Source organism: Oncorhynchus clarkii, chromosome 3 (genome assembly GCF_045791955.1).
Source record: "Oncorhynchus clarkii lewisi isolate Uvic-CL-2024 chromosome 3, UVic_Ocla_1.0, whole genome shotgun sequence".
Taxonomy (NCBI): Eukaryota; Metazoa; Chordata; class Actinopteri; order Salmoniformes; family Salmonidae; genus Oncorhynchus; species Oncorhynchus clarkii.
In genome coordinates, this window is record NC_092149.1 from 65,711,295 (window position 1) to 65,737,038 (window position 25,744).

Consider the following 25,744-nt stretch of genomic DNA (forward strand, 5'->3'; position numbering starts at 1 on the left):
TCATCATGTCCTTCAAAAAAAATAAAAACATTCAAATCAGATCTCACATCTAATAGTAATTTACTGAAATAAATCAGCTACAATTAAAGCAGTACATGACATATTTATATATATATATATAAAAAACAGATCACTCAAATGGACAACTTAAGACTGCAAATCAACATCTGGCTTTTGATCAACCACCTGTGAAATTGAATAATTCAATACTTTATCATAACTTGACTAACAAATGTTTTTTTAGGCTTCCTTTAGTTCAATGATCCAGTATGAAAATCTAAATAACTCGGTCTCAAAACGAAGAAGATTTTGTCCTCAATTGCCCAAGCTCAACATATTCACAATCAAACAATTATCTAATATTAACTGAGAACTGTCTGCAATAATGACTGTATATGACTTACATACTTCGGAAGAACCTTTTTACAAGTGACACATTGCATTTTCAAAAATAGAACAAAATATTTGTCAAAATAATTTAACTTTGATATTCTCCCCCCCCCCCCACACACATTGATGAAACAAGTTTCATTTTTCACCAGCTTATACAAGGACACTTACGGTCAGTTTATGTATAGGGGGTTACTGTGGTGGAACTGTCCCAAAAATTGGTTGCTTTTTTCACAAAGATAAACAGAAATATGTTTAGTTCCCTCTGTATGGGGTTGAAGGTGCTGCTTTTGGGGTCTAAAACTTATATTATAGGTATTATATACACAGAGTATACAAAACATTAGGAATACCTGCTCTTTCCATGACATGGACTGACCAGGTGAATGCTTTGATCTCTTATTGATGTCACCGGTTACATCCACTTCAACTGTGGGAAGGACTGGTGTCAACATGGGCCAGCACCCCTGTGGAACGCTTGACACCTTGTAGTCTTGCCCTGTCGAATTGAGGCTGATGAGGGCAAAACTCAATATTAGGAAGGTGTTCCTAATGTTTTGTACACTGTCTCTCTAAGGCTGTGTTTACACAGGCAGCCCAATTCTGATCTTCTGCCCAATTATGTGCAATAGAGCAGATTTGATTGATCAAAATACCAACTGTTAGAAAAATAGAGTTGGGATGCCTGTGTATACGCAGTCTTAGATGGTCATGGAGAAATACACGCTGTGCTTTTGAAAGTGCTTTCTTTCCCTGGTGTACATTAGGTCTCATTGAACACTAAAACCATACAATCAGATGACAATTTGACACAAAATGGAAATCTTTTGGAACCACCTAATGATTGATTAATTTAACATGTCAACATTTCAGCTATATGCCACATGACAATGAATAATAATTTGATTAATTTAGGAGGATGATAATCCAGGTATTCTTCAAACTGACAGTCCAGTCCACAATACTGTAACTACTAGTTCATGTAAGGATGGGTGGACTTCATTACTGCAGGTCAAATCATAGCTGTGGACCCAATGCTATCCAAATCACTACTGAGAGAAATTCAAAAAATGGGTGGCAAAAAGCTATGGTTTCACAGAACATGAAGTAGCTGTGTATTGACAAACAATAAATTGCATTGGCAACCTAATGAAAAGAAAGACGTTCCATAAAACATTATAGACCAGTCTCCAGTCATGTAGCTATTACACCAGGTTGTCCAGAACAGAAAATACACAACTTACTTATAGCAGAGAGACCAACTTTCTAGACATTGTACAGAGGGAATGTTTACAGAGCAAAGTTTCGTAGCTGTTGAATCCAGAACAAGGGTATTGTAACACCTAACATTAAATCTAATCTCTTAACCTATTGTAGAAATGTAACAAGTTAGAGAAGCTAGCATTTAATGTAAAACAATGTTGACAAGATTGATTTAATAGCTAGCATGTTAACTAAACAATTTAAAAGACACATTAACAATAAAGCACAAAGGAGAGACATCATGCAAGACAAAAATGACTAAGGCAATATAAAAAAGAATACTCATTTCAATTTGTCAAGGTACATTTCAAATGTGGCCGTTGTGTTTCGCTTCACATGCAACAATTATTCTGATTCAATATATACCATAGAAACCCTTTTATGTAACCTCTGCCTTACTATTCAGAAAGTTATGCATTGTAATATCTATAAAGAAATAGAAAATGTCATTAAAATGTAATTTTGCAAGTCAAAGCTTGATGTTCAGAGCTTTATGGGGCACTAAAAGCCATCCTAACAATTTTACCAAGGTGAGAAACACAGAAAACGCCTAATAATAAATATACCAGTATATTGCTAAATTAAGTTTGATTTAAATTTTCATGAAGGTAGGAAATCAGAAGCGATGCCAGTGGTCAGTCTTTGCTGAAATACCAAGAGGGCTAAAATGTGTGAAAGGGAAGCGCTTATAAAAGAGGGGAAAGTTGCACTTCCACTTAACAATAAAGTAACCATTAACCTTGAATTGTATGTTTCAGAAAGTCCAGATGGAGCAGTAGTTTGACTTGACAGTCACCAAGAATGACTATCAACCATACGGTGGAGGCTAGAAATACTTCAAAAAGCACAGAACTAATAAAATATACAGTTGAAGTCAGAAGTTTACATACACTTAGGTTGGAGTCATCAAAACTCGTTTTTCAACCACTCCACAAATTTCTTGTTAACAAAGTTTTGGCAAGTCGGTTAGGACATCTACTTTGTGCATGACAAGTACATTTTCCAACAATTGTTTATAGACAGATTATTTCACTGGATCACAATTCCAGTAGGTCAGAAGATTACATACACTAAGTTGACTTAGTGCCTTTAAACAGCTTAGAAAACTTCAGAAAATCATGTCATGGCTTTAGAAGCTTCTGATAGGCTAATTGACATCATTTGAGTCAATTGAAGGTGTACCTGTGGATGTATTTCAAGGCCTACCTTCAAACTCAGTGCCTCTTTGCTTGACATCATGGGAAAATCAAAAGAAAATCAGCCAAGACCTCAGAAAATAAATTGTAGACCTCCACAAGCCTGGTTCATCCTTGGGAGCAATTTCCAAACGCCTGAAGGTACCACGTTCAACTGTACAAACAACAGTACGCAAGTACACACACCATGGGACCACACAGCCGTTATACCGCTCAGGAAAGAGACACGTTCTGTCTCCTAGAGATGAACGTACTTTGGTGTGATAAATGCAAATCAATCCCAGAACAGCAGCAAAGGACCTTGTGAATATGCTGGAGGAAACAGGTACAAAAGTATCTATATACACAGTAAAACAAGTCCTATATCGACGTAACCTGAAAGGCCGCTCAGCAAGAAAACTGCCATAAAAAAGCCAGACTATGGTTTGAGACTGCACATCGGGACAAATATCATACTTTTTGGAGAAATGTCCTCTGGTCTGATGAAATAATAATAGAACTGTTTGGCCATAATGACCATGGTTATGTTCGGAGGAAAAAGGAGGATGCTTGCAAGCCAAAGAACATCATCCGAACCGTGAAGCACGGGGGTGGCAGCATCATGTTTTGGGGGTGCTTGCTGCAGGAGGGACTGGTGCACTTCACAAAATAGATGACATCATGAGGAAAGGAAAATTATGTGGATATATTGAAGCATCAGTCAGGAAGTTAATAGTTGGTCGCAAATGGGTCTTCCAAATGGACAATGACCCCAAGCATACTTCCAAAGTTGTGGCAAAATGGCTTAAGGACAACAAAGTCAAGGTATTGGGAGTGGCCATCACAAAGCCCTGACCTCAATCCTATAGAAAATGTGTGGGCAGAAGTGAAAAAGTGTGTGCGAGCAAGGAGGCCTACAAACCTGACTCAGTTACACCAGCTCTGTCAGGAGGAATGGGCCAAAATCCACCCAACTTATTGTGGGAAGCTTGTGGAAGGCTACCTGAAACATTTCACCCAAGTTAAACGATTTAAAGGCAATGCTACCAAATACTAATTGAGTGTATGTAAACTTCTGACCCACTGGGAATGTGATGAAAGAAATAAAAGCTGAAATAAATCCCTCTCTACTATTATTCTGACATTTCACATCCTTAAAATAAAGTGGTGATCCTAACTGACCTAAGATAGGGAATTTTTACTCTGATTAAATGTCAGGAATTGTGAAAAACTGATTTGAAATGTATTTGGCTAAGGTGCATGTAAACTTCCGACTTCAACTGTATTTTCCAGGACAGGAGCCTAAATAAAATGGAGCAATCGTTTGAATCTCTTACAGCTACATGTGTTAATGTACGATATAAAGTAGTGCTGAATGGGCAATTATCTTACAATGACTGACATACATACATTCTCCCATAATGAAGTGTGTTTCGTCCTGTGGTCTTAACCTGGTACTGGAAAACCAGCCCGAAGAGTACCAACCCTTAGAGAATTTCAAGTATCCTATGACTGTTTAGATTAATACATAAGCAATGACCCATGATTTGTTTCCTGATAAGTGCATGCTTCAAATATGTGTAACATTTTTATGACCAATACCAAAGCATTTCGGTTTTCATTTTAACCATAATCTAAACTCTAAAAATATCTGAATGAGGTTATCACCACATGACCTCACTTAAGGTCCATTGTGCAAACAATTTAATATTAAGAAAAATCAAATGTCTAGATTTGTCTTAGCCATTATAACAACCTATTTATAGCAAGTTCTGGTGATTGATTATGAATTATACACTTGATTCCACACCATCAACCATACAAACTCATACATTTCTTTCAGGGGGAGAGCTTTGAATAACTTGACTTCAAATTAAGATTGATCAAATCAAAATCTTGTGATCATCATATGATCAAATCAAAACTATATATTTCAGGCTATACACCATGAGGATACCCACTCTTACCATGGTGTCAACTTGAAAACAGGAGTCTAGCAAGCAACTATACATAATCAACAAGTGGACAACTCTACATTCAGCAGTTATATAGCAGGACTGTTATGCCGACACGTCACATGGTAACAGGGTCCCTTCATATGGTCTCAGATCTAGGACCAGCCCCCTCTGTCCATACATTATGATCGAAAAGGCAAAACTGACCCTAGACCAGCAACATTACCACAGTTAAAACAATGAGCCAGATATATAAATAATTGTGAAGCATCCGGTTGGCATTTCCACTCACTATGGGGATGTTAGGAAGCTCAGTGGCCGGCAGTGGGAAAAGATGGAGCGAGACATTTGATCTCCATACAGCTGTTTCCAAAACTAGAATCTCCAACAGAATAGACTGCGTTTTGTAGACGTCACCCTTCGCCAAAGAATTTTCATTATTTAAATACCTTTGTTAGGAGTTCAAGGGCGAATTGAGTTATTGCACACGCGTACTTCAGTGTAGGCGTTCCCGAACGGAAATATGCAAATAAATGCTAGAACAGGCCAATAGGATCTCACTAGCTCATGCTGGCTCTGCCCACCTCCTTGCTTGTTCTGCCCACTATGATTAATTTGTGCCCATTGGAAACTACAGGCTCTGGTCCATCTTGGGTTAGTTAAAATCTTTCCTATTACTCTGAGACACTTTATAAATACAGGCACAGATACCTAGTTAGAGTTAAAGCAATAAAAAGGTGGAAGAAACATGATTGAAGTCAAGCAGAAAATTAAATTGGAGACAAAAATAGAGTGACTATGCAATCAAATCCATTTCACTACTGGGCTGATCTGAACACTTGAGTCCATTTTCATGATGTGTCATTATCACAATGTATGAAAACAACATTTGAAGCATAGTTATTGGACAATTTCCTTTTTGGGGTGGCAATTTGAGAATTCAGTGTGGGAAAATGACACTTAATTTCCACGCTGTAAAACAGTAAATCGGTAGATCTAAAACTAAGTTTTAGACCCCCCCCCCCCCCAAAAAAAAATCAGAACCATACCCCCAAACAACATAGGTCAGGCTTTAGTTTCTTCCCCAAAAAGCCAATTTTATGTTTTGCTTCATATACATTATTATTTATTTATTTTTCACGATTCGTAAAATTGACCACTTTAATCTAACAGAAATTATATATTTTGAAATCATTAAATGCTTTGAGCAACACCCACCTTTGCAGTGTAACCTATTTTGACAGGACAGAGGATATGGGTATAAAGTGCCTTTTAAAATTATCGTAGAATAATGTAAATATTATCCTCAACCAAACGTTTGACTGCTTGTAGCATCAGGGGAAGAGTTCAATTGAGACCTCGTCTCAATGGGGAATTCAGAGAAGTCTGTTCCGTGACTTCGCAGACTGACTTGTCCATTGGCAATAGTAAATTGGGAGGTGATTCCAGAACGTGAGGTCTGGAACTGCGACGGGAAGTTCTGATCGAAGGTGCTGATTTGATAAGTCTGATGCAACCCTTGAGCATCAGTCTTTTTCGAGGACGCAACTCCCTCCAGAAAATCTTCGGTTGGCGACACGGCCGAGGTAGTGGTTTCATCCCCCGAAAATGAGAAAGAGTGCTGGGAGTCCCCTACAAGGAGTCCAAAATGGGGTTTCTCCAAGGTAGACCTTAGTGGAGAGTTCATCCCTGACTTACCAGTACCAGCGCTAAACCTACTGGGGGAAGGGTACTGCTTCTCTGTAGAGAACAGAGGCTGGTTGGAAAGGCTGGGGCTCTCGGTGACAAAGGTAAGACTCTGGCTGCTCAGGTAGCTATCGTTCTGGCTGGTCCTCTCCAGTGCTTGCTGGAGGAACTTGGAGTACTCGTGCAGGAGGCTAGATTTCTCTGCTGATGGGGCTTGAGAGTTACCTCCCAAGCTTTCTACCGGGCTGCCCTCAGACACATCGGAGGAGTTGATGGAGATGCTGGATGTCACCTCAGTGTCAGCCACACTGAAGGAGATATCTGGCTGCACGTTGGCCTTGTTTGAGTAGTGGTCCAGGAGAGTCTGGAGAACCTCATCCGGGAGCACGTTCTTGTCGTGATTGGACTTGAGCTCGACGCTCAACGGCTGGGGTTCCAAGATGGTGGCGGGAACGGTTTCGTCTATGACGCTGGCCACTGCGACTTGTGTAGCGGAAGGCTGGGACGCGATGCTGCTTACATTAACAGCGTAATCTCGGTTGTCGTTGTTGGCCATAGCGACCTGCTGGAGATACCTCTTCTTCTTCAGGAACTGCATGGCATCGTCGTAGTGTGTGCTGCTGGATGCTGGTTTCGTCTGCCCTCCTGGGAGAGCGTCTACTGGCTCCAGGTCAGAGTTAGCCACATCCACGTCCAGAAGACCTTGTTTGTCAACAATCTCAAATGTGTACCTGGTGACTTTGCAGTCTTCGAAAGAGGACAAAGGGGATAAACTCTCAGGTGGTTCAGGTTCAGTTGGTTGCTTCAGACTCCTCTTGGGGACCTTCTTGAGAACCAGCTTGGGAGGATAAATCTCCTCAGAGGAGAGATTCTCCCCACCCAGCCCCAACTGCCGCCCACTAGATGTGTCAGGAAGTGCCACAGAATAATCTGCCATCACATACTCGTCTTTAACCACCTTGGAGGTAACCACATAGAGAGGTAGACATTCAATTTTGCTCTGTCTTTGCTCCACCTCCCTATCCATGTCGCCAAGAGAAGCGACTGTGGCAACGTTTTCAGTGGCAGCAGCTGAGAGAGCACATTGAGACTTGTCTGAGGTCTTCAGGCGTTTCTTCTTGGGCAGTGAGCACTCCTTGGCAGGGAAGGAGAAGCCCAGAGATTCTGTGTCGCTCAGGAGTCCTCCATCTTTCCCCGCTGCTGCTGTCTTGTGGGCTTTCCTCTCACGGCACATACGCCTGTGCTTTAGAACCCGGTCTGTTCTGGAGAAGTACTGTGGGAAACAAGAATGGGTTTGTGGCATACAAGGACAGTAGTACAATTATTTATTTTTAAATAGCTTCTGCATGCTTTATAAACCAGAGCTGTTTGTGCAGTCTTGCCAAGCCCAACTCTTAAGTTCATTGTCATTTGCTTTGATAACATAAATAACCAACCTGGTGGCAGTAGTCACATTGATAGGGCTTCTCTCCACTGTGGGTTCTTCTGTGCCTCTCCATGTGGTATTTCTGAATGAACCTCATGCCACACTCCTCACAGCGGAAGGGCTTCTCACCTAATAGAAAGTCAAAGGGACAGGTTATTCTGTGGGCTAGTAACATTAACATTCAACAGGTGGGACTTTGACCAATCATTGGCTACCATAGTTCAATCATAGCTTCATGGGGCATTCTCTTACCAGTGTGGATCTTCTCATGTCTCTGGAGAAGGTATTTCTGTATGAAGCGCATATCACACTGGCTGCACTGAAATGGCTTCTCACCTGAAACCAAGCAACAGTAAGTTACCATATTTTCTTGCATTTATTCAATGGGAAATTGTGTTAGCCTACTTATTATGCAGACAATGTAACTAACAATAATTGTTGTGTTCATTTAATGCTAATCAACAGACTTGACCGTCATAAAATACATTATACCAGTGTGGATGAAGACGTGTCTTTGTAGATGGTAGTTTGTTCGGAAGGCTGCATTGCAGTGCCCACATACATGACACTTTGGACTCTGGAGACCCAATGATCCATCCTCATTGATGGTGAGAATCTAACAAAAAGGGGAGTGATGTATGGAAAGACAAGAACAAAAGGTCAGTCAATTATTTCACAACTAAAGCGGGGACTTTACCCAGAAAAAAACATTTGGTTTTCATCTGGTAGTTTTCAAGTGACAATATACATCTTTAATCTGGACCTAACATGTGATTATGACCTAGTGTCAAGCAAATATATAACCTTGGCAGGAGAGCGCTGTTTTCTCTTCTTCTTGTGACACTCTGTTGTGAGGTCCCTGGGCTGTTTTCTCTCTTTCTTTCCCAGCATCAGTGGATCCGAAGACAGCTTCAACTCTTGTTTGATGCTCACCTGCAAAACATTGTTTAATCACTTCGCATGAATTAATTTCACCGATTATAGTAAGAATGACAACGCTCTCAATGGGTGAATCCCAATTCTTCAAAAAGGAGGCAAAGAGATAAAAAAAACAAAGACTTGAGATTCACCCAAAGTCATGGTTTACACGACAGTGCATGTATTGCAATAAGAATGTATGCATGATGTATGTATGCATGTACTCACAGGCATGTGGAGCGTGCATGGAAGCTTGTGTGCGAGTCTCTGCATCATTCCCTCTTCCCGGTCATTCTTCACAGTCTCCTCATGTACCATCAGTTCATCAGTTGCAATCAAGTCATGAGACACTATTGAAACCCCTGTCAGGTCATCATCCTCTTCATCATCATCATCAGCTAACAGGGGGTGGTGGGCTAACCCCCTCTCGCCTAGGGTCATGACGACCAGACCCCCTCCCCCTATCCCCACCCTCTCATCCACTACCCCACTACACTTTAGCAGCATCCCCTCCAGCTTGTCATCAATGTTCATCTTTACTAGAGACCTAGCTAGCTAGGTGTCTGTGTTGTTAAGCGGGGGCAGAAGTATTAGTTAGGTAAAGACAAACAAAACACCAGTATTTAGCTTTGGTAGCAATAGGCTAACGTTAATAATAAATCACTACAAATGCTTGCTAGCTACAATTTAGTGGGGCCATCATTGAGTAATCTGAGGTTTAGCTGATAACGTAGTTAGCTACCTAAAGATGATCAACCAACCTAATAACGTTAGCCAACACAAACCCGTTTACTCATAATAGTACGTCGACCTGCCCAAAAATTAACGTCAGAAATAAAACTAGGCTTTTTGACCATACTATAGTTAGCTAACGTTAATATTTCATCATCTGTCGCTAGTGGTCAACTGGATAAATTAGCTAGTTAACCAACTAGATTAACGTACTTGAACTACCTAAATATGTAACTAGGTGTTATTATAGGTAACTTTAGTTAGCTAGACAACTTTCGTTAGACAACTTTCGCTAGTTAGCTAAACAAGTAACAACTGCGTTAGCTAGCTAGAAAACTACCGGTAGTGTGGACAAGCGTTAGCTAGCTAACGTAGTTTGCAGTATATAATTAGCTACATAGCTGTGAATGGCAAACGTAAGCTAGCTAGCTAGTTATGCCTGATCAGAACCAACAACAACCAGAACTAAGATAGCTAGCTACAATACCTCAAATCAAATCAAGATTTAGCTTCGCTCAAGACAAGTCAAAACGAGACGTAGTTTACGTTAGCTTAAAAGCACGGCAGACCAAACTGTTCACAACTGACATAACGTTAGCCAGCTATTAGCATTAGTTGGCTAGCCTAGCTAACTTACGTAACGTTAGCCTGCTTACCTACTTTATGGTCTAATAAGGTCGTTCAACAGTCATGGTTTATCTGGGAAAAGTGTATCCGCTGTGTGATATACGCCACGACAGAAAAGAAACATCACCGCATCTGGCCCAACTGCAGCGCATGGGGACTGTACCGTAGTTGTTCAGCTTCGTGATAGCTCTGCGGCTCACCTGTAGTGAAGCACTATGTGTGTTCTGCTTTGCAACCCTTATTCTGCATCTCTTCTGAGCTCACACTGGATTAGAACATGATGACAGAAGAAAATCAAGACTATGCTACGAGCTACTTGTTCACCAAACATGAAGTTTCATGCGTCCAACAAACACTTAAAAATAAGAAATGCTATCGTATTAAACGTCCTCGTTAACAAAAAAACAAAACATTTAAGTTAACTAGTTAGCCAAATAATTAATGCATTCGGAAAGTTCAGACCCCTTGACTTTTTCCACATTTTGTTACGTTACATACAGCCTTATTCTTCAATTGATTAAATACATGTTTTGCTCTCACCAATCTACACACAATACCCCATAATGACAAAGCAATAAAAGGTTTTTAGAAATGTTTGAACATGTATTACATATAAAAAACAGAAATACCTTATTTACATAAGTATTCAGACCCTTTGCTATGAGACTTGAAATTGAGCTCAGGTGCATCTTGTTTCCATTTAGCATCCTTGAGATGTTTTTACAACTTGATTGGAGTCCAGCTTTGGTAAATTCAATTGATCAGACGTGATTTTTAGGTAGCGTCATACCCAAGAAGACTCAAGGCTGTAATCGCTGCGAAAGGTGCTTTAACAAAGTACTGAGTAAAGGGTCTGAATATTTATGTAAATTTTATATTTTAGTTTTTTTATTTGTAATACATTTGCTACCATTTCAAAAAAACTATTTTTGCTTCATCATTATGGTGTGTTCCTTACCCATAGAACCATATAGATATTACACATGCTCATACTTTATTTAGTGTAATTTGAATTAAACACCACAAACACACACATACAATTACTCTGGTTGGCATTTGCTAAATCTGGGTTTCATATTTCACATATTCAGAATTGGTATGTAGTTGAATAATGATACCCCACAAAGTGAAGCACTCAGCTAAGCAACACCTGGTAGGAATAACAATCCTTCTGAATGTGTATTTACAAATACAGGTCTTTAAAGTTATTGTTGTTTAGTCGGATGTCCTAGCTGGTTTCTTTGATTGAATGTTTCGTTTCTGGGAACTGTAGAACTGTTATTTTGTGTGGGACCTTCTAGAGGAATTTAAACACTTTTTGTCTGCACCCCTTTTGATTGAAACAAAACCTTCCATACATGTTTGCCTATGGTATAAAGTTGTCAGAAAGTACTCAAAGTTGCATACCCCACCCTACCATGAGAAATGTCTTCTTCACGGATGACCCCATTTGTCTTACATGAGATGACACCCCGTACAGGATTTTTTTTGTCCTGTGTTTCGGCATGCTGTTGCACTGTGCATGAGCCACATTTGTAATTCCCATTTGTATTGGGTGCCTGAGTGGGCTCGGGGCAAGAGCAGATCTCACTAGGCTTTCCCCAATATTGTGGCCACGCTTGTAGACCACCAGTGGGGGTTCCTGGAAAATGTCATGTTTTTTTTACCATCAGCTGAGATGTTCTGTCTGCCGGAACCGAGCAACGGTTGCCTGTGTGAAGTGCCAGGAAGTGTGTGTATGTGCGTGGGAGCGTGTGTCTGTGGTATGTGTGTACGCATACCACAGAGAAAGAGGAAGAATGCATGCCTCACTTTTTAATTTTATTTATTTAACCTTTTTTAGGAAAGTAAGTTAAGAACAAATTATTATTTACAATGACAGCCTACCAATACCAAACCCTAATCCGGATGACGCTGGGCCAATTGTGTGCCACCCATTGACATGCATTGGATTTGCTTAGATTGTATATACTGTAGGGATGTGTGTGTGTGGAATTCTTTATATATTGGTCCAGACAATTTATATACCAAAAAGTATTTAGATCTGAAACAGTTTAAGATCTGGGAAAATTGGAGAACGCTGTAAAATTACTCACTCTCCAGTCTCCATTGACTTGCATTGGATTTGCTTATTATATTGAAAAATACAGAAATATCTCATTTACATAAGTATTCACACCCCTTTGCTATGACACCCAAATTGAGCTCGGGTGCATCCAATTTCCTTTGATCATCCTTGAGATGTCGCTACAACTTGATTAGAATCCACCTGTGGCCAATTTGGACAAGATTTAGAAAGAAAACACCTGTCTTCATGGAACAAAAAGATAAACGCAAAGATTTTACTGAGTTACAGTTCATATCAGGAAATCAGCCAATTTAAATAAATTATTTCGGACATAATCTATGGATTTCACATGACTGGGAATACAGATATTAATCTGTTGGTCACCGATACCTTATGAAATGGTATGGGAGTGGATCAGAAAACCAGTCAGTATCTGGTGTGACCACAATTTACCTCATACAGCTCCAATGCATAGAGTTGATCATACTGTTGATTGTGTCCTGTGGAATGTTGTCTCACTCCTCTTCAATGGCTGTGCAAATTTGCTGGATAATGGCAGGAACTGGAACACGCTGTCTTACATGTCGATCCAGAGCATCCCAAACATCCTCAAATGTGTGACATGTCTGGTGAGTATGCAGGCCATGAAAAACTGCGACATTTTCAGCTTCCAGGAATTGTGTACAGATCCTTGCGACATTTTTTTATTATTTTTTTTATTTCACCTTTATTTAACCAGGTAGGCAAGTTGAGAACAAGTTCTCATTTACAATTGCAACCTGGCCAAGATAAAGCAAAGCAGTTCGACACATACAACGACACAGAGTTACACATGGAGTAAAACAAACATACAGTCAATAATACAGTATAAACAAGTCTATATACGATGTGAGCAAATGAGGTGAGATAAGGGAGGTAAAGGCAAAAAGGCCATGGTGGCAAAGTAAATACAATATAGCAAGTAAAACACTGGATTGGTAGATTTGCAATGGGAGAATGTGCAAAGTAGAAATACAAATAATGGGGGTGCAAAGGAGCAAAATAAATAAATAAATAAAATACAGTAGGGAAAGAGGTAGTTGTTTGGGCTAAATTATAGGTGGGCTATGTACAGGTGCAGTAATCTGTGAGCTGCTCTGACAGTTGGTGCTTAAAGCTAGTGAGGGAGATAAGTGTTTCCAGTTTCAGAGATTTTTGTAGTTCGTTCCAGTCATTGGCAGCAGAGAACTGGAAGGAGAGGCGGCCAAAGAAAGAATTGGTTTTGGGGGTGACTAGAGAGATATACCTGCTGGAGCGTGTGCTACAGGTGGGAGATGCAATGGTGACCAGCGAGCTGAGATAAGTGGGGACTTTACCTAGCAGGGTCTTGTAGATGACATGGAGCCAGTGGGTTTGGCGACGAGTATGAAGCGAGGGCCAGCCAACGAGAGCGTACAGGTCGCAATGGTGGGTAGTATATGGGCCATGCATTATCATGCTGAAACATGAGGTGATGGCGGCGGATGAATGGCATGACAATGAGCTTTTGGATCTTGTCACGGTATCTCTGCATTCAAATTGCCATAGATAAAATATAATTGTGTTTGTTGTCCATAGCTTATGCATGCACATACCATAACCCCACCGCAACCATGGGGCACTCTGTTTACAGTGTTGACATTAGCAAACCACTCGCCCTCACAACGCCATACACGCTGTCTGCCATCTTCACAGATTAACTTCTCCAGTGTGCCAGTGGCCATCAAAGGTGAGCATTTTCCCACTGAAGTCGGTTATGATGCCAAACTGCAGTCCGGTTAAGACCCTGTTGAGAACGGTGAGCACGCAGATGAGCTTTCCTGAGTCAGTTTCTGACAGTTTGTGCAGAAATTCTTCAGTTGCGCAAATCCACAGTTTCATCAGCTGTCCGGGTGGCTGGTCTGTATCCCGCAGGTGAAGAAGCCAGATATGGAGGCCCTGGGCTCTAAAATTCTCTAGAACAACGTTGGAGGTGTTTTTTGGTAGAGACATTAACATTCAGATCTCTGGCAATAGTTCTGATGGACATTCCTGCAGTCAGCATGCCAATTGCACACTCCCTCAAAACTAGAGACATCTGTGGCATTGTGTTGTGTGATAAACTGCACATTTTAGTGGCCTTTTATAGTCCCCAGCACAAGGTGCACATGTGTAATGATCATGCCGTTTAATCAGCTTCTTGATATGCCACACCTGTCAGGTGGATTATCTTGGCAAATGAGAAATGCTCACTAACAGGGATGTAAACAAGTTTGTGCCAAAAATTGGAGAGGAAAAAGCTTTTTGTGCGTACGAAAAATGTCAGGGATCTTTTATTTCAGCTCATGAAACGTGGGGCCAACACTTCACATGTTTGTTCAGTGTATATAGTATATACACCTGGGTGGCAGGCAGCCTAGTGGTCAAGAGCATTGGGCCAGTAACCAAAAGGTCGCTGGTTCAAATCCCTGAGCCGGCAACGTGGAAAAATCTGCCATTCCGCCCTTGAGCAAGGCTGTTAACCTCGATTAAGGCCTCTCTGATTCAGAAGGTTGGGTGAAAAGCGGAAGACACATTTTGGGTGAATACATTCAGTTGTGCAACTGACTAGGGATCTCCTTTCCCTTCTCTAAAACAATTTCTAGAGTGTTGAAAGTTTCCAAGAGCACATTGAAAAACATATGTAACTACCCAGATTCTGCCTAGAGCTGAGTAACCGGGCAAGAAGGACCTTGGTCAGGGTGGTGACCAAGAACCCAATGACCACTCTAGCTGAACTACAGAGTTCCTTAGCTGAGATGGTAGAACCTTACAGAAGTAAAAGTCTCTACAGCACTTCACCAATCTGGGCTTTATCGGAGAGTGGCCAGGTGGAAGCTACTCCTGAGAAAAAGGTACAACAGCACACCTGGACTTTGCAAAAAGGAACATGAAAGAGCATAAGGCAAAATAATTTGTGGTCTGATGATAATTTATTTTCACTATTTGGCCTGAATACAAAGCTCTATGTCTGGAGAAAACCCGGCGCAGCCCATCACCCGTCTAACACCAACTCCAACCCTTGAGCATAGTGGTGGCAGCATCTGGCAATGGGGATGTTTTTCAGTGGCAGGGACTGGGAGACTGGTAAAGATAGAGGGAACAATAAATGGAGTCAAGTACAAGCAAATCCTTGATAAGAACCAACAACCTTGATAAGTGCAAACAACCTTAGACTGGGGGTGAATATTTACGTTCCAATGAGACAATAACCCCAAGCATACAGCCAAAACAATGTTGGAATGAATTCAGAACAATAATGTGAAAGTCCTTGAGTGGCCCAGCCAAAGCCCAGACTTGAATCCCATTGAAAATATGTGGAAAGACTTGAAGATTGCTATTCCCCATGTAACTTAAAAGAGCTTGAGAAAATCTGCAAGGAAGAATGGGAGAAAATCCCCAAATCCAGATGTGCAAAGCTAATACAGATATACCTAAGATGACTCAAAGCCGTTATCACAGCCAAAGGTACTTCTACAAAGTATTGACTCGGGTGTGAATAAAATGTCTAAAAACACGTTTTCACTTTCATTATGGGGTAGTGTGTAGATGGGTGATATTGAAAAAAAATGTAATCCATTTTGAATTCCGGCTTTAAAATGTATTCCACTAAATGTGGAATAAATGAAGGAGTATGAATACTTTCTGAAGGCACTATATACTGTATGTCCAGTCAATTTCTGTTACAAAAAATTATTAAGAGCTGAGCAATTGAACACGAATTTACACAACTAGATTCATGTAAAACAGTATCCCCAAAGACTAAATATAGTACAATATCAGAAACTCACATTGTAGACATGCCTTGGCCGATTATTATTATTTTTTTTTAAATCTTCAGATTTGTCCATCAGTAAGCTCAGAGAACAAGTGTACAGAAGGAAATTATACATCTCAGTTATGGACATGAATGGGATACTCATGGTATACATCGTCCAAAGAAATGCTTACTTGCAGGTTCCATCCCGACAATGCAACAACAATAAGAAATAATAAAAGATAAGAATACGAACATAAAGTCAAATGGCTCATTAGAAGCACATGAATAGAGCGCATCTTCAAATAAATGTTTTATGTCCTATCATGCTGAGAGGAAAAGATAAACATAATGAAACAAGGCAAAATGCATATTAAATTTCAATACCTGTTAGGATGAGTGCACATACAGTGCATTCAGAAAGTATTCAGACCCATTGACTTTTTCCACATTTTGTTAAGTTACAGCCTCATCCTAAAATGGATTAAATAGTTTTTTTCCCCCTTATCAATCTACACACAACCCCATACTGACCAGTGGTGGAAAAAGTACCCAACTATCATACTTGAGTAAAAGTAAAGATACCTTAACAGAAAACGACTCAAGTAAAAGTAAAAAAGTATTTGTTTTTAAATATACTTAAGTATCAAAAGCAAATGAAATTGCTAAAATATACTTATGTAGTTAAAGTACAAGTATAAATCCTTTCACATTCCTTACGTGTTTGCTTAATACATTCCTTATATCAAGAAAACCAGATTTTCTAGTTTATTTTAATTTACAGACTGCCAGGGGCACACTCAAAACACTCAGAGAATTTACAAATGCAGCATTTCAGAGGCAGTAGGTATGACCAGGGATGTTCTCTTGATAAATGTGTGAATTGGACAATGGTCCTGTCCTGCTAAGCATTCGAAATGTAACGAGTACTTTTGGGTGTCAGGGAAAATGTATGGAGTAAAAAGTACATTGTTTTCTTTAGTAGTGTAGTGAAGTAAAAGTTGTCAAAAATATAGAAAGTACAGATATCCAAAAAAACTTTAGTACTTGAAAGAATTTTAACTTAAGTACTTTATACCAATGATACTGACAAAGCAAAAACAGGTTTAGACATTTGCAAATGTATTAAACATTTAAAATGGAAATATCACATTTACATAAGTATTCAGATGCTTTACTCAGTACTCTGTTGAAGCACCTTTGGCAGCAAATACAGCCTTGAGTCTTCTTGGGTATGACGCTACAAGTTTGGCACACCGGTATTTGGGAGATTCTCCCATTCTTCTCTGAGGATCCTCTCAAGCTCTGTCAGGTTGGATAGGGAGCGTTGCTGTACAGCTATTTTAAGGGCTCTCCAGAGATGTTCAAGTCCGGACTCTGGCTGGGCCACTCAACGACATTCAGAGACATGTCCAGAAGCTACTCCTGCGTTATCTTGGCTGTGTGCTTAGGGTTGTTGTCCTGTTGGAAGGTAAACTTTCGAAAAAGAACAGGCGAGCCGCACAGTCTAGGAGTTCAGATGCAATACTTTAATAACCAACGTTTCGACAGACAAGCTGTTTTCATCAGGGTATAATGACAAACACTGCGGTTCACTAGTTTATAGAGTTTCAAAGGACACACAGGTGTCTAATCATGGCTGGGTGTGGCTTGATTTCATTGGTTGATTTACAGATATAAATAGAACATGTAAAAAGCATGAATTAATAACATACAGTCATAGATACACTTTGTCTACATAGGCCTATAAATATTTACAATGAATAGGAAAATCAATCACAAGAATGGCTTCAGATCAAAGTCTACATTGATACAGAAGGGAGCAAGAGAGAGGGGGTCTTTAAATGAAAGATCCAGGCGGCCTCTCGTTTGAGGTCACCCCCTCTTCTAGGGAGGGTGACATGTTCGATGGCGATTTCACGAAGGGACGAAATAGTGGTTCGCTTCCAAAAAGTGGGCCACAACTGGGTACGTCTAGTTTTTGCACCTAATGGTGCTACGATGCTCCATGATTCTTATTTTTTATTTGCGCTTTCTTTTACCCACAATTTTTACCACAAGGAAAAGTTATAACACAAATAACTGCCTTAGTGGAGCACATGATAACACCTTTGATTGGGATCCGTTTCCCTGTTTGAGGGTGTTTGAAGGGTCTACATTTGTAAGTGCCATTACATTGAGCACAGCTATTACACTTTTAGTTTCCATCTGGTAGAGGCGCAAATAATATTATGGGGTGGTAATTATCTCAAGGCTTAAAAATCATTCTATAACCTGTATCCTCCCCTTCATCTACACTGATTGAAGTTGGAAGTAACATCAATAAGAGATCATAGCTTTCAGCTGGATTCACCTGGTCAGTCTGTCATAGAAAGAGCAGGTGTTCCTAGTGGGTTGTACATTGTGTATAAGTCCACCTCGGTAGCTAGCCTACTGGCATCAGTAATAGTATGTATATTGGGAGGGTGAATAATTTTCTCCCCAAAAGCTTACAGTATAGATTTGGGAGGCTGGTCCGGCTGGGCCTGATCTTGCATGAGTGGGGAATCAATGGGATGTTCATCAGTTCATCAATGTAGAATCCTCTTCACCATATCTTCCCTCCAGAATACTCTGGACCACATTGATCACCTTCCTATTTAATACTATGTCCATGTGGGGCATAGACCTGAATTCCTTGACATGGACAGGCTGTGCTTGCTTCCCTCTCCAGCGTTTACAAAGACCGAGGCTAAGACTGTCCACTGTATCATCCCCATCAGCATACACATAGTCTATGGGGTCTGCATTTGGGAACTGGTCGTCATAAATATAGGTAACCGGTGTGGGCAGCCCCACACCATAGAAGCAGTACATCTCAACACCAGGAGGGGGCAGACCAGCTGTCAAGTTTCTGGTGTCTTCCCACATGAACCAGCCATCTTCAAAGTCAATGTCTTTAAAGAAGCGCTGGTAGTCCTGGCGGGTATAGTTGAATAATGGCGTGGAGATGAAGACGTGGTCTGTAGGCCAGACCTCTTCAAATGGAAGCATCCAGGGGTTTGTGGTGGTCATCCGCTGCTGCTCCCGGATCTTGATGTTGGACACCAGTGGGATGCCAAGATTTTCACCTGTGGAGACAATTGTTATCATTCAATATCAATAATTTTCTCTTGGCAATCTCCAGACAATGTGTGACTCGCCAATGTAATCCAGACACACCTGACCGACCACCCTTTCAAGAAAATTAAGACATGGGCAAGGCGGTCCGGTCCGGTGTCCTGGCAAAATAAATAGTGGGGGCACTTTTTGGTGTAACAGATGTCTCTTTCCATTCACCAATGTTTGGAGGCTGGATATATGTTGCGAGTGGTTGAACATGTGCAGGTAGCCTAGTAAAGGAGCCCTTAAGTGATAGTCAAACAATCAGATAAAAACATAACTGGTTGTGTTGAGGCCACAATAAAAAGGTCCAGTAATACATTTTAAAAGTTAAATTACAAATCTTTACCTCTAGGGCCAAAGAGATGCTATTGAATTAACAGGTATTCTATATGTAATTCTATAATTAGGCCCATAAATGTTTTTGGTGCAAGTGTGTGCACATATAGGAAGTCCCCTACCAGGAAATAAATTAATTATTTCACCCTGCAAGTAAAACGATTTTGCAACATGAGGTGATTACGGTCAATATAATCTACTTCAACCCGGCTATCAGGTTCTCTCAAGTATATTATGTTTCTACTATGGGTGAGGTTGTTCAATCTGTCCACCAAATTCTGACACAGTACCTGATGCTAGTACTCGAAGGGTCTTGACAGCCCCACCCCAGGGTGCTCCAAGTGAAATGAAGCCTTTGATGTATTCGTCTTTCCAAGCCTGGGTCTGCTGATATAAGAAGTAGAGGATATAATTGCTTCCCATGCTATGGCCCAGGATGTAAAGTGGTTGTTGATCCCTCTCGTACATATCCTCAATCAGCTTCTTCAGTCGTGCAAAGTATTCCTCCTGCTCGTCTGATAAGGTGAGACAAATAGGAACAGTCACATTATGTGTAAGCATGTGTGCATAAACAATTAATGAGTTGCACTTTCCGTACAGGAAAGTGATTGTCAGTTGGATGGTGTGTGTGTGTGTCCATGATGACACTTACTCGGAGCTACTCTGAAGTCATATGGTGCTGCTCGGACAGACTCATTGCGGACATATCCCATGAAGACCAAATGTGTAACCATATTATTAAAATAACCTGGAAAAGGAGACATTTCATTCAATGAAATCATAATCAAAAAGAAGGCATAGGAAAAGATGGCCTCATTGTGGTTGTTCTCACCTGACAGCTTGTGGTTGTCCAAGAACTCAACAGTATATGTTTGTCCAAAACCAGGCACTCTCACAGACACCCCTTCAGAATTGGATGACTTGCGAGTTGTCCTATTGTATACAATTCTGTAGCAAGAAATATGCAGTAGGTACATAATGTTATTGCATAAGGAAATGAACCCAACCACTAAAATGCTGAGGACAATGAAGAAAGATGGTGCCGGAGAAGGCAGACATTTTACGTGCCACCAACCGATTGTGTTTTTATTTATTTTTATTTGCGTTGTTTGTAACTCCTTTTTTAACTTATTTTGTACATAACGTTGCCACTACCGCCTCTTATGACCGAAAATAACTTCTGGACATCAGGACTGTGATTACTCACCAAGGTCTGGCAGAATCCTTTTTTTCCTTTATGCGCTGACCAACTAGCAATTGTTTTCACTGACATGTTCAACCTCTCCCTGTCCGAGTCTGTAATACCAACATGTTTTAAGCAGACCACAATAGTGCCTGTGCCCAAGAACACTAAGGTAACCTGCCTAAATGACTACCGACCTGTAGCACTCACGTCTGTAGCCATGAAGTGCTTTGAAAGGCAAGTCATGGCTCACATCAACACCATCATCCCAGAAACCCGAGACCCACTCCAATTTGCATACCGCCCCAAAAGATCTACAGATGATGCAATCTCTATTGCACTCAACACCACCCTTTCCCATCTGGACGAAAGGAACACCTATGTGAGAATGCTATTCATTGACTAGAGCTCAGCTCATAGTGCCCTCAAAGCTCATCAATAAGCTAAGGACCCTGGGATTAAACAACTCCCTCTGCAACTGGATCCTGGACTTCCTGACCGGCCACCCCCAGGTGGTAAGGGTAGGTAACAACACATCCGCCACGCTGATCCTCAACACAGGTGCCCTTCAGGGGTGCGTGCTTAGTCCCCTCCTGTACTCCCTGTTCACTCATGACTGCACGGCCAGGCACGACTCCAACACCATCATTAAGTTTGCCGATGACAACAGTGGTAGGCCTGATCACCGACAATGACGAGACAGCCTATAGGGAGGAGGTTAGAGACCTGGTCGTGTGGTGCCGGGACAACAACCTCTCCCTCAACATGATCAAGACAAAGGAGATGATTGTGGACTACAGGAAAAAGAGGATCGAGCACGCCCCATTCTCATCGACGGGGCTGCAGTGGAGCTAGTTGAGAGTGTGCACCCATCACCAACAAACTAACATGGTCCAAGCACACCAAGACTAGAGGTCGACCGATTATGATTTTTCAACGCCGATACCGATTATTGGAGGACCAACAAAGCCGATACCGAAAAAAATCGGCCAATTTAAAAAAAAAATGTATTTGCAATAATGACAATTACAACAATACTGAATTAACACTTATTTTAACTTAATATATTACATCAATAAAATCAATTTAGCCTCAAGCAAATAATGAAACATGTTCAATTTGGTTTAAATAATGCAAAAACAAAGTGTTGGAGAAGAAAGTAAAAGTGCAATATGTGCTATGTAAGAAAGCTAACATTTCAGTTCCTTGCTCAGAACATGAGAACATATGAAAGCTGGTGGTTCCTTTTAACGTGAGACTTCAATATTCCAAGGTAAGAAGTTTTAGGTTGTAGTTATTATAGGAATTATAGGACTATTTTCCTCTATACCATTTGTATTTCATTAACCTTTGACTATTGGATGTTCTTATAGGCACTTTAGTATTGCCAGTGTAACAGTATAGCTTACGTCCCTCTCCTCACTCCTCCCTGGGCTCGAACAAGCAACACAACGACAACAGCCACCATCGAAGCAGCGTTACCCATGCAGAGCAAGGGGAACAACTACTAGAAGCCTCAGAGCGAGTGACGTTTGAAACGCTATTAGCGCGCGCTAACTAGCTAGCCATTTCACTTCGGTTACACCAGCCTCATCTCGGGAGTTGATAGGCTTGAAGTCATAAACAGCGCAATGCTTGACGCACAACAAAGAGCTGCTGGCAAAACGCCGAAAGTGCTGTTTGAATGTTTACGCGCCTGCTTCTGCCTACCACCGCTCAGTCAGATACATGTATGCTTAGTCAGATTATATGCAACGCAGGACACGCTAGATAATATCTAGTAATATCATCAACCATGTGTAGTTAACTAGTGATTATGATTGATTGTTTTTTATAAGATAAGTTTAATGCTAGCTAGCAACTTACCTTGGCTTACTGCATTCGCGTAACAGGCAGTCTCCTTGTGGAGTGCAACGAGAGAGACGCAGGTCGTTATTGCGTTGGACTAGTTAACTGTAAGCTTGCAATATTGGATCCCCCGAGCTGACAAGGTGAAAATCTGCTGTTCTGCTCCTGAACAAGGCAGTTAACCCACCGTTCCTAGGCCGTCATTGAAAATAAGAATGTCTTCTTAACTGACTTGCCTAGTTAAATAAAGGTATAAAAAAATATATATATATATATATATAATAAAGAAATCACCAAATCGGCGCCCAAACTTGAAATCGGCCCTAATTAATCGGCCATTCCGATTAATCGGTCGACCTCTAACCAAGACAGTCAAAGAGGGCACGGCAAAACCTATTCCCCCTCAGGAGACTGAAAAGATTTGGCATGGGTCCTCAGATCCTCAAATGGTTCTACAGCTGCACCATCGAGAGCATTCTGACTGGTTGCATCACTGCCTGGTATGGCAACTGCTCGGCCCCTGACCGCAAGGCACTAGAGGTACTGGGCCGTTCGCATTGCCATCACTGGGGCCAAGCTTCCTGCCATCCAGGACCTCTATAGGCCCTAAAAATGATTGAAGACTCCAGCCACCCTAATCATAGACTGTTCTCTCTGCTACCGCACGGCAAGCGGTACCGGAGCGCCAAGTCTAGGTCCAAGAGGCTTCTAAACAGCTTCTACCCCCAAGACATAAGACTCCTAAACATCTAACCAAATGGCTGCCCAGACTATTTGCATTGCCCCCCTCTTTTACACCTCTGCTACTCTCTGTTGTTATCATCTATGCATAGTCACTTTAACTCTACCTACATGTACATATTACCTCAACTAACCAGTTCCCCTGCACATTGACTCTGTACCAGTACCCCCCTGTATATAGTCTCGCTATTGTTATTTTACTGCTGCTCTTTAAATACTTGTTACTTTTATTTCTTATCTGTATTTTTTAAAACTGCTTTGTTGGTTATGCTCGTAGGTAAGCATTTCACTGTAAGGTCTACTACACCTGTTGTATTCGGCGCATGTGACTAATAAGATTTGATTGGATTTGACTCAAATCCAAACTAGTGAAAATAGAGTTGTGGTTGTAAAGATGGTCTTCTATTACAGTGCATTATTTATTGTTACAACAATGAACCATTAGGAAATGCTCCCTAAGTGTAGAGTTAAAATGATTGAATTAATCATGATCTAAACAGAATTATTATGATCATATTCATTCTCTCCCTCACCTTATATTATCAATCCAACAGTTAATCCCAATTGGCATGAACATATTCAGGTCAATCCAAAGTGTGAAAAAGTCATCTGTCTTTTTGTAGCACATCCAATGCACACGGCTTGGCTTGTCAATCTTGGCTTCAAGCTGGTTTCCTGCAGTCCCAGGCACTGGTAAAAAAAAAAGGTTGTCAAATGTTATATAAATATATAAACATTGCGTAAATTTCCTACTAAATATCTGTATGAACCATTTCTGAAATGTCTGCGCATGTACAAAAATCAGACCGGTCATAAACTGCATGTGTAAACGAGCATTATAACCTTTTTATGCGAGTAAAGTACATGTTGGATAAAAAATGTAATGACTGCCTGATGGAAACAAACATTTTAGTTTAACTTTCCAAATGTTGACAAAAGAAAATATGCTAGACAAGGTGGGATCTTTTTGTGTCGGTAAATTGAATTATGTGAGGAAATGTCAGTGTAAACGCTTTAATGCGCAAATATTGATTTAACAACCATCATATTTATATTTTTGTTCAGTGTATTTACTAGTCCCAATTAAATGATCGATGCGGATGACAATTTGTTGTATGGCTCCTTCGAGAATATGAACCCATCACGCCCAGAAAAGATGAGGAATGTATTATGCAATGGTTATGAAAATAAAAGAAACCGTTCTTGTGCTGACATTGCTTCCAGAGGCAGTTTGGAACTAGGTAGTGTGTGTTTCAACCACGGACCCATTCTGTGAGCTTGTGTGGCCTACCACTTCGCAGCTGAGCTATTGTTGCTCCTAGATGTTTCCACTTCACAATAGCAGCACTTACAGTTGACCAGGCAGCTCTAGCAAGGCAGAAATATTTTACTTACTGACTGGTTGGAAAAGTGACATCCTATAATGGTGCCTCCATAAGGCCATTCTACTGCCAATATTGGTCGATGAACATTGCATGTCAGGAACGGGTTGTGGCTGAAATAGCCACATCCACTAATTTGAAGGTATGTCCACATACTTTTGGATATATGGTGTACTAAACTTTGGACAACTTTAATACACTTCATTGCAATGAATAAGCTAGAGGTTCACATACTTTTTCCGACAAAGAAATTGAATGTTGGGATCAATATACTCAAGAAATAAATGGAAAAAAATACAATTATTGTGTTGTTTAAACCAGGTTCACTATCTACTACTAGAACTTATATGAAGATCTGATCACATTTTTGGTCAAATTTTTGCAGAAATACCAAAAATGCTAAAGGTTTCACAAACTTTATCTCACCACTGTATATCCCTGACCCAGCCAGGACCATATGATTTAATTAACATTCACACCAACATCCATTACTGAGTTCAAGGACCTACAATCCTCGTGGAAACCATAGAAAACTGCCTGGAACTTGCTTCTAGTTCTAGATAGAGAATCGACCTGTCTTGTGAAATACATTTTGGACTTTCAGTATACAAGAAAGCAAACGGATAGCCTATTACAATCACATAAAACATACATTGAATTCCATGAGATATAACATGTTGTAATAGGCCTATCACAGCAAACTAATCAAGAAATAGAAATCTGCTCACCTATAAGAACCGGCGGAGTGCTATTGTTTGGCACTTTGTTTTGAGTTTTGAAACTTGATGGAAAGACATCGGAGAGCCAAAATCCAGCAGCTTGCTGTAGCGCAAGGAATACTATAAGGAGCACAGTACAGCAGTGCGCGTGTCCCATTCTGTCAAAATCTTGCCCAAATCTTAATCGAGTCAAAATGTACAGTTCTCTCACTAGGTCAGGCAGACGAGAGCTGGGCTGTATTCATCCCGGCTAACAGTTGCAACTAAAACGAGGGTTTATTTTAGACAAATTCAGGTAGGTTCCTCCCTGATTCGTTCCATTTGCTTCCTTTAAGAAGCGTTTTGCAACAGAATCTGC

The 25,744-nt window shown here is 40.7% G+C and overlaps 2 protein-coding genes across 5 annotated transcripts; both read right to left on the bottom strand.

Annotated features, from left to right (window-relative positions):
• Positions 1-146: 146 nt before the first annotated feature.
• Positions 147-10,384, bottom strand: LOC139401393 (zinc finger protein 148). Of its 4 annotated transcripts, none has more exons than XM_071145689.1 (7): positions 10,206-10,379; positions 9,042-9,163; positions 8,700-8,828; positions 8,388-8,511; positions 8,148-8,231; positions 7,906-8,024; positions 147-7,742 (listed from the first exon to the last, which is right to left on the bottom strand). In XM_071145689.1, coding segments are annotated over exons 1-7 (2,232 nt in total). In that variant the 5' UTR covers positions 10,207-10,379; the 3' UTR covers positions 147-6,089. The 4 variants fall into 4 exon arrangements, with proteins under 4 accessions (XP_071001790.1, XP_071001785.1, XP_071001786.1 ...); XM_071145684.1 differs by having other exon boundaries at positions 5,819-7,742; positions 10,202-10,384; XM_071145685.1 differs by having other exon boundaries at positions 5,819-7,742; positions 9,042-9,175; positions 10,202-10,353.
• A 7,163-nt stretch (positions 10,385-17,547) lies between these two features.
• LOC139401504 (phosphatidylcholine-sterol acyltransferase-like) lies at positions 17,548-25,744 on the bottom strand. Its single transcript, XM_071145707.1, has 6 exons — positions 25,396-25,744; positions 23,819-23,975; positions 20,346-20,461; positions 20,166-20,261; positions 19,804-20,028; positions 17,548-19,143 (listed from the first exon to the last, which is right to left on the bottom strand). The coding sequence occupies exons 1-6, from the start codon at positions 25,541-25,543 to the stop codon at positions 18,596-18,598; spliced, it is 1,290 nt and encodes a 429-aa protein (XP_071001808.1). The 5' UTR covers positions 25,544-25,744; the 3' UTR covers positions 17,548-18,595.

Coding starts and splice junctions, on each gene's coding strand:
- LOC139401504 (XM_071145707.1), bottom strand. CDS start 25,543: ATGGGACACGCGCACTGCTGTACTGTGCTCCTTATAGTATTCCTTGCG. Junction 23,976..25,395: donor CACTCCGCCGGTTCTTATAG/GTGAGCAGATTT, acceptor TTTTTTTACCAG/TGCCTGGGACTGCAGGAAAC. Junction 20,029..20,165: donor TGACTTCAGAGTAGCTCCGA/GTAAGTGTCATC, acceptor TCACCTTATCAG/ACGAGCAGGAGGAATACTTT.
- LOC139401393 (XM_071145682.1), bottom strand. CDS start 9,347: ATGAACATTGATGACAAGCTGGAGGGGATGCTGCTAAAGTGTAGTGGG. Junction 8,829..9,041: donor CATGCACGCTCCACATGCCT/GTGAGTACATGC, acceptor AATGTTTTGCAG/GTGAGCATCAAACAAGAGTT. Junction 8,512..8,699: donor AACAGCGCTCTCCTGCCAAG/GTTATATATTTG, acceptor CCTTTTTGTTAG/ATTCTCACCATCAATGAGGA.